The 17,089-nt window shown below is 36.9% G+C and overlaps 1 protein-coding gene across 14 annotated transcripts in view; it reads left to right on the forward strand.

Annotated features, from left to right (window-relative positions):
- The window catches only part of R3hdm2 (R3H domain containing 2), a 149,792-nt gene that overhangs the window by 96,760 nt on the left and 35,943 nt on the right, over positions 1-17,089 (forward strand). For 13 of the 14 annotated variants that reach the window (XM_071609733.1, XM_071609734.1, XM_071609731.1 and 10 more), the window contains 6 exons: positions 6,182-6,381; positions 11,565-11,606; positions 13,501-13,587; positions 14,607-14,733; positions 16,138-16,216; positions 16,978-17,037. In XM_071609733.1, the coding sequence (XP_071465834.1) occupies positions 6,217-6,381; positions 11,565-11,606; positions 13,501-13,587; positions 14,607-14,733; positions 16,138-16,216; positions 16,978-17,037 (560 nt within the window). In that variant the 5' untranslated portion in view covers positions 6,182-6,216. Of the gene's footprint in view, positions 1-6,181; positions 6,382-10,503; positions 10,561-11,564; positions 11,607-13,500; positions 13,588-14,606; positions 14,734-16,137; positions 16,217-16,977; positions 17,038-17,089 lie in introns of those variants that run through there. The other variant, XM_071609740.1, reaches the window with a different exon arrangement.

Raw genomic sequence — 17,089 nt, forward strand, 5'->3', positions numbered from 1 at the left:
GATTAAAAGGGAGAAAATTAAACATTCCTTCTCTAAGTATCCCCTATATAATGTATTCCTTTAGCCTATTGCCTAGAAAGTTGTTTGTAGAGTTGATGGAAGGATATACAATATCACTGTGTCATGAAAGGTACTTACCTTGGCAGTCAGAAAAATTATGGGGAATATGCAGTATTTTCCCTGAAAGAAATTGCTGAATCTTGGTTCCCAATCATCTTCCCCTGTATCATCCTATTACCTCACTCCCCGTGCTGGCCCCCCATATATAATAGTCCCCTGTGTGCTCCTTTGAGCTACTGAATGTCCTCAGGAGATATTCTGTCTTAGATATTGTGTTTTTGCCTGGATGCTGTATACAGTGTACACAAATAGGTTGTAGGAAAGGGCTCATCTAAGGCCTTCTTGGGAGCGTAATGTCTTTGCTTTGTTCTAGTCAAAGTTAGACATAAAATAGTTCCTATCTACTTCTTTGACACCAAAAACAAAACAACTTCCCAAGCCCTGAATTTCCTCTCTATACTAAATAAACCATCAAAAGTGGAAATTATTTCTCTTTTAACTTTCTGGCTTTGTTCTTGCTTTTTTTTTTTAAACATTTTTTAAAATTTATTTTTTAGAAGTAGTTAAACACAATACTTTTATTTATTTTTATGTGGTGCTTGAGGATCGAACCCAGGGCCTCACAATGCTAGACGAGCGCTCTACCGTTGAGCCGTAGCCCCAGCCCTGTTCTTGCTTTTTAAGGCTTTTTTAGTTAATAAATTGTCTTGTCCCTCAGCTGCAACTTTCACTTTTTTGGCCTAGAAAACTTTTTTGTTTCTAGGAATGCTTATGCCTCAAGAATAAGGAAATTCTTCTGCATAGGATTGCAGGTCTGGGACTGGGATTGGGACTGTTGCTCAGTGGTAGAGAGTACTTGCCTTGTATGTGTACGATCCTGGGTTCAATTCCCAGCATCGTTAAAAGTGTGTGTGTGTGTGTGTGTGTGTGTGTGTGTGTGTGTGTGTATTAAATGTTATTTTTGAGAGCAAAAGAGAGCCTGAGTCTAGAAATAATGGTTTTATAGTTAGTGTATCTTTGAATACATCACAGCTTTGGAATAGTAGTATTGTTAGCTGCTGTGTACGTTATGACAATTTCTTTTATCCTAGAGGCAAAATGGTGAAGAAACTTAAAATGATTTGAAGACCTGACTGACTTAAGTGGGGAATATTTAAAGAAAGAATAAGATAAGTTTGTCTTTTGTGAGAACTGACCTGGGGGCAATATTAAGCATGTTCTTAAAACTGGCACGGAAAGCTAAACTGGGGCCAGTGGGAACAAATAATATGGAGATGAATTTTTGCCTTTTTACAGAGTATTCCTAAAAGGAATTATTGATTTCTGGAGGTGAAAACTCCATTTACTGGAGGTATACAAACAGGTCCAAGACAACCATTTTTCAGAGTTAGTAATGATTCAAGAACCTAGTTATGAAAGACTGTGGCTGAGGAATGCTGGAGTTAAATGAGAAAACTTCTAAGTACCCTTCCAATTATGATATCCCATGGTTCCTTTTGTATCTTCAGTGGACTTTTCATCTTCCTCTCTGGTCTTTGACCATCTAATCCATTAGTGAGAGAAAGCAAGTACCAAAGCAAGTCATATTTCCTGGGTTTGAGTTTTGTCTCTGGGATATACCAGTTGTATGACCTTAAGCAAATTATTTACTTTCTGTGCCTTGGTTTATTTATAAAATTGTGATGCTGATAATAATGAGATGCTTAAAGTACTTTAGGATAGTGGTTGGTACAATGTGAGCAATCAAGTTTTAGCTGATTATTATTATTATTATTATTATTATTATTATTATTATTATCATCATCATCAATATTCTCTCTCTCCCTGTCAGATACTTCTATTTATAAAACTATTCTTCCCTGTCTTTTTAGATAGTCCACTCTGTTAATACATCTTTTGTGACTATCACTCAGGGTGCTGAGATAATAAACTCAGCTTAAAAAATAATAGCTTAAATGATAAGATTTATCACCTCATATATCAAGAGGTCCAGAGATAGGAAGGATCTGGGTCGACTAATTTAGTGTCTGCATCATAGAATTAAGAATGTAGGCTTGGAGCTGGAGCTGGAGGTCAGTGGCAGAGCGCTTGCCTAGCACATTTGAGGCACTGGGTTCATTCCTTAATACCACGTAAAAATAAGTAAAATATAGGCATGCTCCATCTACAAAAACAAAACAAAAATATGTAGGCTTATTTCTTCTGCTTTCTCATCCCCCATTTGTTGGCAGCTGCCACAGTCCCAGCATCATTTGCACCCAAGATCACCTTCAGCAGAGGATGCTTTTTTTTTTAAAAAAAAAAAAAACTTTAAATATAGTGGGAAGCCTTTCTAGGAAGCTTTTCCTTGAAGCCGCCCACCCAGCAAAGTCCCCTCATGTCTCACTAGTGATGATTGAGTCACTTGTTCCTTCTAAAACCAGCCACAAAAAGGGAACAGAATTATCATAATTGGTTCATATAATTAAGCTTTGTCCCCCAAGGCTCTAGGGTAAGGTCACCTTCCCTGATCATGTGTCCACAGAAGAAGGCAAACACCAAAAGAAATGTGGAGCTAGGTTGGGTGCAGTGGTGCACACTTGTAATCCCAGCAACTTGGGAGGCTGAGAAAGGAGGATTATAAATTCAAGGCCAGGGGCTGGCACTATAGCTCAGTGACAAAGTGCTTGCCTAGAATGTGTGAGGCTCTGGGTTCGATCCTCAGCACCACATAAAAATAAATAAAATAAAGATCCATCAACAACTTAAAATTTTTTTAAATAAATAAATAAAGGTTTCAGTCCATCTACAACTACCCAAAAAAATTTTAAATAAATAAATAAATTCAAGTGCAGCCTCAGCAACATAGTGAGACCTTGTCGCAGTAAAAAATAAAAAAGAGTGAGGGTGAGGATGTAGCTATGTAGCCAGGTGTGGTGATGCACAACTGTAATCTTAACAACTTGCTAGGCTGAGGCAAGTGGATCACAAGTTCCAGGCCAGCCTCAGCAATTTAGACCTATCACAAAATAAAATAAAATGGACTGGGAATAGAGCTCAGGGGTAGAGGGCCTTTGGGTTTAATCCTCAGTACCAAAAAAGAAAGAAAAAGAATCTAAAACTCAAATTTTCCTATATCTTCAACGAATGAAGGAAACTATATGGATCCTTAAAACTTGAGTTTGAATATGTAACCATATTCCACAGGCGGCTGTTGTGAAAGATCATTTATCATTTATCTATTTGCTTTCCTAGTTTTTTTGGCTGAGAAATAGTGCTTGGACACCAAAATTATTTCTAGTGTTCATGTAATGATCCCTTCCTGGCCAACAGGTGAAGAAGAGCTACAAAGTTGTCATTCTGATTTTGTATTTAGTTCCATCCTAGAAAAAGAAGTAGTTAGCTGCTTTACATTTTTCCATATAACCTTCTTTTTCTAACAGAGAAATTTGTTTGAGGCTAATTTAAACCTGGAAAGGAAAAATGTTGAGGGTCTATCATGTGGTATAAAAAAAGTAAACTTAATTTGTGAGATTTAAAAAAACTGATTTAGGATCAAGATTGAAGCAGCTGATAACTTACTGAAGGGAGCAACTATATAACAGATGGGACTATTTCAGAAATAGAAACATGATTCTGACCCAAGAGTTTTCTAGGAGAGGTTATTAGGCCTCTCAGGAAGTTGCAGAAAAGAGCTCTTCTTTGTAGAATAGGGGGAGATTGCATGAGGTCATATCTAAGAGTTCTAATTGTTATCTTTACCAATGTTTCCTAGCTCTAAAGGTGGCAAGGCGTATGCTGAGTTTTACTAGTATTCCAAACTAAAGAGAATTGTGGCATGATTTATCTTTTAGGATAGGAGGATGGTAGTAAATAAACCCATTCATCATCCATACATATGTGCATAAACAAAGTCCACTGTACAACCAATAATCAAAAAAAGCTATAGTTTATAACTTTTTAGATGCCTATAGCTGTTGAATTAATTAATATTGACCTCTTTCTCTCTCTCTCTTTTCTTGCCTTTTTTTTTTTTTTTTTTTTTGAGACAGGCTCTTGCTATGTTGCCTAGACTAGTCTTAAACTCCTAGGCTCAGGTGATTCTCCCCCTCAGCCTCTTAGTGCTGGGACTATAAGAGCATACCGTTCTACGAAATGTTTTCTTTTTCTTTTCTTTTTTCATTTTGGTACTGGGGATTGAATCCAGAGGTGTTCTACCACTAAGCTATATTCCAGCTCTTTTTTTTTATTTATTTTGAGATAGGGTCTTGCTAAGCTGCCTAGGTTGGCCTTGAACTTTTCAATCTCCTGCCTCCTTCTCCCAAGTTGCTGCAATTACAGGTGTGCACTACTGTACCTGGCATGAGCCATTTTTTTTTTTTAGTCAGTTTCTTCCAATATTTCTTATCTTTAAATTCAGCTTTATTACTTTATGTTGCATGAATGACTCTTTGCTCCATTTAAAGAGAAGTTTTCTAAACCTATGCAAACTTAAGACTCCAAACAGCTTCTCAGGAGCTGCCACAAGGTGGACAAAATAGTAATCTTGCAGACTGTCTTACTTGTGTTGGATGAGGCTATCTGTGTTTCTTAAGGGAAGTCTTAACCTTTAAACTTATTTGAAGGTCAGAAATATGTCTGGTATGACAGTTTTTTTGAAGTATTGCTGTTTCTAGAGCCATACTAGAATACATATGACATCTGGGAGGGTTTACTGTTTTATCTTAAAGGAGGGAAAGAACTATTTAAGATTAAAGTATAGTCAGTAACCTATGTAAGGAGAAACTTCTACCAAACCTCTTGTTGTAACTAAGCATATTTGATTTTACCAGTTGAAGACGTGCATCTATGAAAGCATGTATAGAACATCAACTTCTGTTTCTTAGTGTATGTTTAGAGAACCACTGGCTTCATTACAGCATTTCCCAAGTAGTGAAAATGATAAAGAGTGGCCACTCCTGCATGGTAGATAACTCTGTATTATTGGGAGATGGTAGAGTGACTGAACCCAAATAACAGATAGAAATGAAAATACTACTCTCCTTCAGGAAGAGACCCAATCTTTCTGAAGGACAAATAGCTACAAAGTTCTCTTCTTTGCTTTTTTAGCTTGCTTAAGATAAAGAATTTAAGATCTTGTAACCACTGTCTGTTTTTGTTGCTTTTTTTAATGGGGAGTAGCTTGAAGTTGGTGACAATGTTGTGGTTTATGGTAGCTATGAAAGCCCTCCCTTGGGAAAGTGTTTCTCTCTAGTGGTGAATGGAGCTTTATGATATATTTTTATTCTTTCTGGAGAATCTAGTGACTTCAGTGATTGAGCTGAAAATGTAAGCAAACTTCTATAGGGAACAAGGGAGGACAAATGAAATGCTAAGAGGATTTCTACTAATTTGCTTTAGAACTTAATGCTGGTAAACTTCAAAATAATTATGCTGAGTCAAAAAGTTTAGACATTGTATGATTCCATTTATATAAAATTCTAGAAAATGCATGGGGCTGGCGTGTTCATCAGTGATAAGAGAGTGTGGCGAGACCCTTTGTTCAAGTTCTCTCCCTGCCTCCTCCCCCCAAAAAATCTTGAAAATTCAGATTAGTCTATAGTGACAGAAAACAGATCAGTGGTTCGCCAGATGTGGTGAGAAGAAAGGAGAGATTATGAAGGAGCATGAGGAAAGTTGGCCGTGATGGATATACTATTTCAAATATAGCGGTAGTTTCACAGGTGTTTATATATAACTCATCAAATTGTACATTTTAAATCAATCAGCTTATTATTAAGTCAGTTTTACCTTAATAAATTTAGAAAAAAAATTAATCCAGAGCAGCATTTATCAAAGGACTCCTTTCTGGGTTATAGGGAGACTACTGGGGATATATATATATATATATATATATGTGTGTGTGTGTGTATATACACACACATATATATATGTGTATATATGTGTGTGTGTGTGTGTCACACACAGACACACAAACACATATGTGTGTATATGTATGTATTTATAAATATATTCTAATTATAAATATATGTATATATTTATAAAAATATATATGTGTATACACACATGAGAAATACAAGTCTTAGATGTATGTTAAATATAGAGACGCACCTCCTGTTTAATACCTTTGATGTTTCTTTAGGAGTCCATAGAGGCTACTGTGTTCTGTTGAAGAACATGTCTGACAGTAACACTAGTCAAGAGACCCTGGAAATAATGAAAGAATCAGAAAAAAAACTGGTGGAAGAATCTGTAAGCAAAAACAAGTTTATATCTAAGACTCCAAGTAAAGAAGAAGTTGAGAAAGAAGGTGAAGATACCAGTTTGCGTCAGGAGACACAGGTAAGGATTAGAAGCATTGTATACACTCTCTTTAATATTTGAATAGAAGTGAGAATCTGTAAGAATCTAGTCACCAATATCATCACTTGATGCTCCTTAAGAATCCCAGCCTGAAGCCAGGCACAGTGGTATATGCCAGTAATCTCAGCTACTGGGGAGGCCAAGGCAGGAAAATCTCAAATTTGAGGCTAACGTCAGCAATTTATCAAGACCCTGCTATCTCAGAAATAAGAAGGGCTGGAGATGTAGCTCAGTGGTGAATTACCCTTTAATTAATCCCTATACAGAGAGGGGGGTACTTTATGTTGGGGCAGGGACTTGTTCTCTCAAGAAATCTCTCCCTGCTAGGCATGGTGGTGCACACCTGTAATCCCAGTGACTGGGGCCATTGAGACAGGAGGATTGCAAGTTCAAAGCCAGCCTTAGCAACTTGGCAAGGCCCTAAGCAACTTAGTGAGACCCTGTCTCAAAATAAAAAGGGCTGGGGATGAAGTTCAGTGGTAAAGTGCCCACAGGTTCAATCCCCAATACTTAAAAAGAAAATAGAAAAGAAACATCTCCCTGATGGGCTCAGTTGCATGTTCCTGTCATCAGGAGACTTGCAAGTTTGAGGCCCGCCACAACATCTTACCAAGGTGCTAAGCAACTTAATGAGACCCTGTCTCAAAATAAAAAATGGACTGGGTATGTAGTTCAGTGGTAAAGTGCCCCAGGGTTCAATCCCCAAAAGAAAGGGAGAAAGGGAGAAAAAGAGAAAGAGAGAAAAAAAGAAAGGACAAAATGAAATCCCTAATACATTCAGTAGTTCTTGCTACATTTGCTGCATTTTTATATTTTTTAACTATCAAAAAATAAACTGTGGCCTGGGGTTGTAGCTCAGTGGTAGAGCGCTTGCCTAGCATGTATGAGACACTGGGTTCGATTCGCAGCACCGCATATAAATAAATGAATAAAAAAGGTCTATCAACAACTAAAAATATATATAAAAATTTTTTTAAAATAAACTGTATACAGACATATTTAACAAGTCATAACATGGCTCATAGAATAAATTCTTAAAACTAGAGCTGCTTGTCTTCACACACAGTATTAAATTCATATCCTGGCTGTGTTAAAACAGTCAGCATTTTCTGGGTCAGAAATAGTCTCTGAACTTGCCACTTGGTGAATAAGTGAGAGAAATTTCATCCTTTGGTTCTTACGTTTTTCATCCAAATCCATATTCAATGCAGAATTACACGTAGTAGATAGTTGGCCAAGCTTCTTCCAGTGTTCTTTTTTGGTATCCAGCTAACTGGATTCTGAGCCTCCTCTACCCTATCTATTACAGCTCTCCTCTCCATCTATGGTCACTGCTGGTTTCTTCCATAATTCAAGACTAATCTCTAAATCCTTTCATTGATGCCCAAGCCTGAGATTGGCCTTTGTTATAAGCCTAGGAGATAGAACATTAACTCTAGCAGGAGCAATAGCATTTTGGAGTGTCTGGAAATTTGAAACATAATTTTTCAAGACAACTTAATTGACCTAGCCTTGTCCTCTTTAAAGATGAAAACAGCTACAACATAAAGGGATGAATTAAAATCAGACAGCTCTCTGAGATATTTTGTTCTCTAAGTCTACCTATTTTCTTACTGTCTTTCTGCTTAAAACTTGCCAGATCTCCATCCTGGCAGCTTTTCTCTCCATTACCTTTTACATGTGACTTGTTATTCCCCACCCATCCTCCCAAAGTTTGTGTAGACAATTTGCCACTGTTCAACTTTACTTCCAGCCTCCACCAATATCAATAATGAATTTTAAATACTCAGGACATATAAATGAATATTTAATTATGTACTGTCATATTACATGGAAGATAACAATTAAATGAACTTTTAGTACAACTTATTCTATTCTGAGGAGACTCTTATGAATGATGTTCTGAACTCCAGTTGTATGCACTTTTTGAAAATAGGCAGTAAAGAAAGGACATCTGTTGGTTTTATATTCTTTATGAGCACCTGTTTACTGTAAAAATGTCTTCACCTGCATATAAAAACAGTCATAAATGGGGATCAAAAGGATCTGCCACCTTTCTAATTTGATTTCTTTTGCTGCCTCTAACTAAAGCAGGTGGAGAGGCTGCTGCCATCTACTGGAGTTTGTTTCTTTTGCAAAATTTTTAATCTTGTGTGCCACAGTGTATCTTATGGAGGAGTCCCTTAGGAAGCCCCCTCCTCTCTACCATTTCCCAACAGAACCCAAACCCCTTCAGCAGCACTAAAAATTCTGCTCCTCCTGTATTCCTTCTGCTTGTACCCTGAAAGTCTCCCCAAGAATCTAACTGGTGCTGTCAAGGAAGTCTGTTTTGAGGTAGAGCTGAAAATTTTTGAGGAAAGGGGACTGCATTACTAATATTGTGAGATATATTTTGGGAATCAGCAGTTGGAACTCACAGTATCTTTTGCATGGATACAGTGCTGCAAAATTCAGGTTCTGAAATTCTGTTTATAATGGGCAAGACTTCAGGTAACACATATTGAATTTAGGTATATCCTATAAATAACCAGCTTGGTGTGCCCTCCTTGTTGGGCTTTCTGACTTGAAACTTGTAATCCCTCTGATTGATCTACCATGCTGCTTTAGAAAGATGGTCATGAAATAAGAAACTGAAATTTTAAATTCTCTTCAAGTTTTCTGTGTGTCTTATTGCCATAGGCTAGGTCCCAGATTTCCCAGCATGGTAAATTGTGACCTAGTCCCTTACCTGCCAACCATCACCTCTGGCATTCTATGTTTTAGTATGATTTGATTCCTCGGTCCCTTATAAAAGGAAGCTGAAGTTTGGGGAAAACTTGCTTTTGTATATGCCTTCTCTTCCCAGTATCCCCTCCTTAATGTTCTTTCCCTGAGCTCCTTCAACTCCTGAACCCTCTTCCAACATCTAATACCTATTTACCTCTCAAAACTCAATCCAGAGATGTCTTTTTTTCAAGAGGTCCTCCTTGACAACCTTACTCACCCACTGAAGGTTTATATTATATAATTCTTATTATTAATGTCTTGTCTTCCTCACTGAATTATAAGCTCCGTTAAGCCGAGGTTTTAGTCATTTAGGCTTATGGTTATATTCCTAAGTTCTAACAGTGCCTTACAGGCACTCAATACTTGTTAATATATGAACTTATATGTTGCTAGGTCTGAGTTAGATGACTTCATTATGTGCTTCTGTCAAACTTTGTGAGTACCTCTGTAACACACTTAATGTACTATACTGTAATTGTCTATCTGTCTTCTCCAACAGGATTATGAGTTCCTTTGAAAAGGTTTGTCTTTTATCTCCATATCCTCTGGTAGCAAGCATAGTACCTGCTACATGTTAGGCTTTTAGTATGTCTTTGGCTGTTTAATGAAAATTACCCATTCTGGGAAATAAGCAGATCCATATATCGTTAGTATCGGTATAAATTTATACAATACTTTGAAGTTAATTTAGCAATACTTTATAAAAATGTTAGTGGATTACAGATATACTGTTTATAGATAAACTTAATGATGTGGTTGTTTATATTAGCAAAAGATCATAAATGTCCTAAATGGTACAATTTAAGGACTGGTAAAATTAGTTATGTTATAGCCATACAGTGAAATACTGTATAGCAATTAAGAAAGACAGAGTAGATCTTCTGCACTATGCTATCCGTTTAAAAAAAAAATGAAAAAAAGAAAAAAGTTTAACAGCAAAGTTTAGAGAGTAATGTGTACAATAATAGTGTGTACATGGTTTTTAAAAAAACCTGTGTACACGAGTACAATAAACTTACATATGCATAAAAAATGTCTCTGGGTGGATCTAAAAGAATTTCAATACTGGTTAATCCTTTAGGAGGGAACCAGCTGTCAGGGGGACAGATGTAAAAGATTTACTGTTCATTATATAACTCCATTATGCCTTTTAAATGTTTGTGATGTGTATATGTATTATTTATTTGAAAAAGTAGTGATAAATGCTGCTTCATATTTCTGGACTGTGAATCTTCCCTTGCTGTAACAGGTCTTGGCATTGACCAGCTCCATCATTTCTTACTCTTTCCATCTACCTTCCCAGTTCTCCATTTTGCATTGTGGCAGTGTTGTTTGCTAACTAGTGAAGAGGACCAAGGAAAGAAAAATCCTCACCTACCCAAGACCATGCTGGTATTCTGCCTCTGACTTATTTCCCCTTCCCCACCCTACAGCCTCAGTTGGACATTCCAACCCCTTCCCCAAAAGGGTGGGGTAATATTTAGAACAAATATCTATGCAAATTATGTATAGGCAAGAGTTTTCTTGCTTGCACTTTATACCCTAATCATACACATTTTGATATCTCAGATGTTTAGAAATCCTGTAAGTTTATTGGCTGTTCCCTCCTCCTACCTCAAGCCTCATCCTTCATCTTACGTGGCTTCTACCCTGTTCCTTACCCACTCTTTCTTCCCTTTGCTTGGGAGATCTTATCCCTTTCTTCCATGCCTCTTCCTTTTTATCCTCTCCCCTCTCATATCTCTGACCCAGACAAGCTAGCTATGAGATTCACCACCAGGAGCTTAAAACTGGGAGAATTTTCAAGTATGGAGGCCTATGGGAAGAAGACTTTTCATTCCATTTTTGCAGTGATTTATAGAGACAGGTATTTTGGGTATCTCAAGTTGGAACTCTGATGTTCCAATATCTGTCTCATAAGGATGTTATTATAAATCATAGTTAAAGGACCACATTTTATATCCATTATAAATTAAATAGGCTTCTGTATGCAAATTTGGAGTAAAAAAATATTTCATGCTGTGATAGTAACATTTTCAGAAGCATTTTAATCAGGAGAGAATTCCATGGTTTGTCCAAAAGTATTTTCAGTCTGTGAAAAAGGCCAGCAAATCAATTGTTCCTTTTCTTTATCTTCATGGTAAATGGTGATTTGACTGGTATGAAGTCAGTTATGGTAAATGATGATTTGACTGGTTTGAATGATCTGAAGGCCCTTCATGTCACAGTTGCTGCAGTTGGAGTAGAGTGACACCAAGGATTTTGATTTTCATCAAAATTTGGCAATTGTTATAATAGTTTTTATAGTTAGTGCTTTTATGCTATAAGCATATATTGCTTCTAACTTCAGTATTGATTTTCCCCATCTTTAATATTTTCCAATTCCCTTTTAACAGAGGCGGACATCCAACCATGGTCATGCCAGGAAAAGAGCCAAGGTAAGACTTCTTCCTCATTGCTTATTTTCTAATATTATTAGTAATACATCTCACAGATAGATATATCATCAACCTCTAGTTTATTCAGATTATATGTTGGCCAAGTTTTCTTGTTTGCACTTTCTACCCTAATTATGAATTTGCATCATACACACAGTTGCATTCACACACACACACATATATTTCCTAGTGGAAGGTCTTCTTCATTTTTCTCCATTACCTCTAATTCAGTCATAATCTATTTCTGATGCCTGAAAGGACACCCAGCTGGAGCCTTCTGCAGAGCCTGGGAGAATTTGGTACTGGTTGTGCTAAAATGCCAGTTTGTCTGCTCACTCTGACTTCTTTAGGAGATTGGCTGTTTGTGTGAGTTTTGAAATTCACTTTCACATTTTTCCCCTCCATTTGAATTTTTCTTAACATAAATCCTGCCCCAATTAGTAGAAATGACTCAACATTTTCAGATATCCAAAAATACAGACTTTTTTTTTTTTTTTTAATGTTTTACTTTTTACATTGGGACAGAGAAGAGGATTTTGTTTTTAATCATTGTATGATAAAATCAACACATCATAGATTATTTTAAGCAGAGTTATCAGGAAAGACTATATTATTATCTGATAGCTTTTTTAATTTAGCTGGGGAATAATAGAATATTAGACCTTCCTTGTAGTGGGAAGATTGTCATCAGAGGTGCCCACCCGCTTCCTCTAGAAAACTAAAGGTAGAAAATTTGGGAGTAGCCCAGCCAGTTTGTGGTTTGGGTTTGAAGAACGTCAAGAAATTTGATAAGTAGCACTACCTCATGCATCACATGGCCTAATTACAAGGAAGGCCATGATGTTAATGTTTAGAACAGAGGATATTCACTGCTGTTTTAGGTCTGCCAAGATTTTTTGACATAAATAAGACAGTTATTATTTCCATTTTGCAATGAGGAAACTTGAGCTATAGAATTTAAGTAAACTGAACAAGGACATTCAGTAGTTAACAGCAGAATTAGCTTGAGGTTATTCCTCAGACTCACAAATTCTTTTCTGGTACTCCCCTACCTGGAGTACACACACTGTTTTTGCTTTGGTATTCACTGCAAACCTTAGTTTTATCGTAAGAACTCTCAGTAAATGTTTATAGCTAGATGTCTAATGAGTCACTCTATAATTTTTGGCTTCAGTGATTCCTAGGAAAGCAGTGATTTGCATAATGGATTTTAGATCTTTTTGAGATTCAAGAGCCAGCAGAAGAAAACCAGGTGGATTAGCTTTTTATTACACTAAATCATCCTAAGTATTATAAAATTTCTTTGTCTTTCTCTTCATTCTTTCCTAGACACTTCTTTTCATACCCTTCCCTACTCAAGTTTAGAGTTGTTTAGCATTTATTGTCTACTGTATGCTAAGCACTATTTGATGATATGTATATTTATATACTTTATATTATCTGATTTTCACAACCTTTTAGGTATTTTTTTAGTCTGACTTTATTGAAGAAAAACAGAGAACAATTAAATTAAGTAATTTGCTCAGAGTCTTATATCTTATAAATGCAAAAACCAAGAGTCATAACTAGGACTTTTGGCTCAAGTCCATTGTCTTTCTATAGTGCTATACTGCTACGTATTTGCAATAAACTTTCAAGTCAAGAAATTACAGCACTGGACTAGAGACAGAAGAGGGCTAAGGAAAGTAGGTTTCCAACCATCTGTGATTTGTTTTTACATATCTATTGTTGTAAGCAGAATTACCTTTCATTTGAACCTGGAATTGGCAAATAGGACCTATTTGGAAACTCAGAAATCAAAACAAACAACAACAATGAAGAACCAGTAAGGAATCAACAGCTAACAGAGCCAAAGAAGGAAATATACATAGCTGTTTGTTTGTTTGTTTTTCAGTCTAATTCCAAGCTGAAATTGGTACGTAGTCTGGCAGTATGTGAAGAGTCCTCCACCCCATTTGCTGATGGGCCATTAGAAACCCAGGTAGGTTGTTTAAAGAATAAGTGTAGCTTTTGAGTGCATGGCATTTGTTTGGTTTGGTGTAGCAATCACAGCATCAACATCAAGCTTGGAAATCAGGAATGGCACTTTAAAACAAAAGCTATTGGGCTGGGGTTGTAGCTCCGTGGTAAAGTGCTTGCCTAGCATGTGTGAGGCACAGGGCTCGATTCTCAGCACTGCATATAAATAAATAAAATAAGGTCTGTCAACAACAACAACAAAAAAATTCTGAGTACCAGGGATTAAACTCAAAGACACTTGACTACTGAGCTACGTCCCCAGTCCAATTTTGTATTTTAGGATCTCACTGAGTTGCTTTAGTGCCTCACTTTTGCTGAGCCTGGCTTTGAACTTGGAGTCCTTCTGCCTCAGCTTCCCGAGCCACTGGGATTACAGGCGTGCGCACTATGCTCAGCCTAAAAAAGTACTTTTTAAAAAATAAAACAAAGGGGTTGGGATTGTGGCTCAGTAGTAGAATGCTTGCCTAGCATACGTGAGGCACTGGGTTCAATCCCCAGTACTACATAAAAATTAATAAAGGTATTGTGTCCATCTACAACTAAAAAAAATCTTAAAAATAAATATAAAAAAAACCCCAGAAATTATTGAATAAGATAGGGCAGGGTGAGTGCATGACGTATAGATCATCATGTCTTGACTATACATTTTAATACAAACAAGGAGATCCCAGAGCTGATTCTGTTTTCCCACCCGTATTCTTCCTCCAGTGGTTAGAACCATTACCATCCAGTTTTTATGTCAAGAACAACTGGTGTAACTTGAGCTCTTGCTCTATAAGTAGGGTGTGACTGCTGACAGGAAAAGCTTGGGCCTCCACTTTCTTGGTGGAACAAAAACTAAAGCAATTTAACAAAACATACTCTTCTATAAGATAAAGCTACCTCCCCAAAATTTGCCTCTATTGAGATTCTAAGCAAGTTGCAAGACAGTTAAAATCCTTATTCCTCTTTGAATACATTATTTTTTTCCTCTTGTTTAAGGATATAATTCAATTGCATATCAGTTGCCCCTCTGACAAGGAGGAGGAAAAGTCCACAAAGGATGTCTCTGAAAAGGAAGACAAGGACAAAAACAAAGAAAAGGTCCCAAGGAAGATGCTCTCTAGAGGTGAAGACTTTCCCTGTCTCTCATCTGTCTTAATGCCTGGCTCTGTAGTATATATTCCTCTCATCCTGAAACCTGGTACCCACTGGCCTTACTAGCCAAACACTTGTAGTCTGTAGTGTCCTGCTGACTTGATTGCTTGGGAAGGTACCTTACTTTCTTTGGTTTAGGGCTCACATGCTCCCAGAGAGCTACTTTGTCCGCATTGGTACTACCCAGGGGAGGACAGTGTAGTCAATTCTGATTTATTTGTGCTGTGAAATAAATGGTGACATGGATAATCAGACCCTCCAGATAACATATATATTTTGGTTTGGGATGGCTGGAATAATATTTTTAAAAATTTTAATGCAGACCTGCTCCCTTTTTGGGAGGGGGGGCACTTAACCACTGAGTTACCTCCCCAGCCTGTTTAATTTGGGAGTTTTTTTGTTTGTTTGTTTTTTAGTACCAGGGATTAAACTCAGGAATACTCAACCACTAAGCCACATCCCCAGCCCTATTTTGTATTTTATTTAGAGACAGGGTCTCACTGAGTTGCTTAGTACCTCGCAGTTGCTGAGACTGGCTTTGAACTCACAATTCTCCCGTCTCAGTCTCCCAAGCCACTGAGATTATAGGCATGTGTCACTGTGCCCAGATAATTTTTTTTGTTTTGAGACAGGGTCTCAATAAGTTGCTTAGGGGACTGGGGTTGTGGTTCAGTGGTACAATACTTGCCTAGCACACGTGAGGCACTGAGTTCAATCCCTAGCACCACATAAGAAAAACTGAATAAACAAAATAAAAGTATTTTGTTCATCTATAACTAAATAATAATAATAATAATAAGTTGGTTAGAGCCCCTCTAAGTCGATGAGGCTGGCCTTGAACTTGTGATCCTCTAGCCTCAGCCTCTAAATTGCAGGGATTACATGTGTGCACCACTGCACCCAGGTGGCTTTAAACTTTTGAACTGGTAGCAAAAAGACATATTCTGTAAAAGCGATAGTTGACAAGAAAAGGCAACCTTAGGATTAAAAATAGTCAATATTTGGGCATATTTGTATTTAGATTCTGCAAAATTCAGTCTTGACTGCTCTTATCTGGAATTTATTTGCTATAGCTAGAATAAAACGTACTGTATTTTAATCAGGATATTCAGTAAATACACTTACCTTTCAGTAATGATAAGTGGCATTTTAGTATAATTTTGATGCAACACTGTGGCCCAGATTTTTCCTTTTGTGAAGGGGACTTTTGGAGGGCTACCAGTCAAGGTCATTCTGGATTTAATGCTAAAACCCTAAAGTTTGATTCTGCTTTCCTATTCTTATCTTCTCAGTCAGGTTGTGGGTTTTACTTGGGATTAGGTACCATACAAGGCAATTTCATGTACTTTAATTTCTTTTGTTGTTGTGCTTCTAGACTCCAGCCAAGAATATACAGACTCCACTGGAATAGACCTACATGAATTTCTTGTAAATACACTGAAAAAGAACCCAAGGTAATAACATGATTGGTTTAAGAGAGAAAGGGAATAGGAGGCAAGAGGCCGAGCAACTTCCCAGAATTTTTCCCTTATGAATCTTGGATGTCCATCCCCTCCCTAAGTGTTTCTCAAGTATAGTTTTATATTCTGTGAGGGATTCAGAATACCCTCACATTGAAGTTTCTGCTTTTGGAAGAGTTAAAAAAATTCTGTGGAAAAGAATGTAGAGACAAAGAAATATGAAGATTTGGGAGCACAGTGATTAAAAAGCACGAAGAAAAAGATAATTGATTTGTACATAAGCTAAATCATCAATCATTGCTTTAAAAGACTGAATAACCAGAAGGGATGTAGAATAAATAGATTTATAAGTATAAAGTAGGTGTTTATATGAATATATTGCTAACAATTAGCTTTCTGATATGGATAGCAAAGCATATGATTAGGAGGAGGTCTAAAAAATGTATACTTGGGTTTTCTCTTTCAAAATATCAAAGTACGGGGGCTGGGGCTGTAGCTCACATGTGAGGCAATGGGTTTGATCCTCAGTACCACATAAAAATAAATAAATAAAGATATTGTGTCCATCTACAACTAAAAATAATATCAAAGTACAGGCTAGTGAGACACAGCAGCCTCTGCATTACAGTCCATTGGAGTTTGGATATATCCCTCCCTTTAGCTTCTGTAATGAACAAGTTATTTTCAATTCCTGCTTTCAATGTCTATGGGAGGGCTGTGTTTTGTTTTGTTTTGTTTTAATCTTTTTTAAACAGGGACAGAATGATGCTGCTGAAATTAGAACAGGAGATTCTGGAATTTATTAATGACAACAAGTAAGTTACTTGTATGAAATATACACTTAGAGGTGGGAGGGGGCACTGGAAA

This window comes from Marmota flaviventris, chromosome 3, assembly GCF_047511675.1.
Source record: "Marmota flaviventris isolate mMarFla1 chromosome 3, mMarFla1.hap1, whole genome shotgun sequence".
Taxonomy (NCBI): Eukaryota; Metazoa; Chordata; class Mammalia; order Rodentia; family Sciuridae; genus Marmota; species Marmota flaviventris.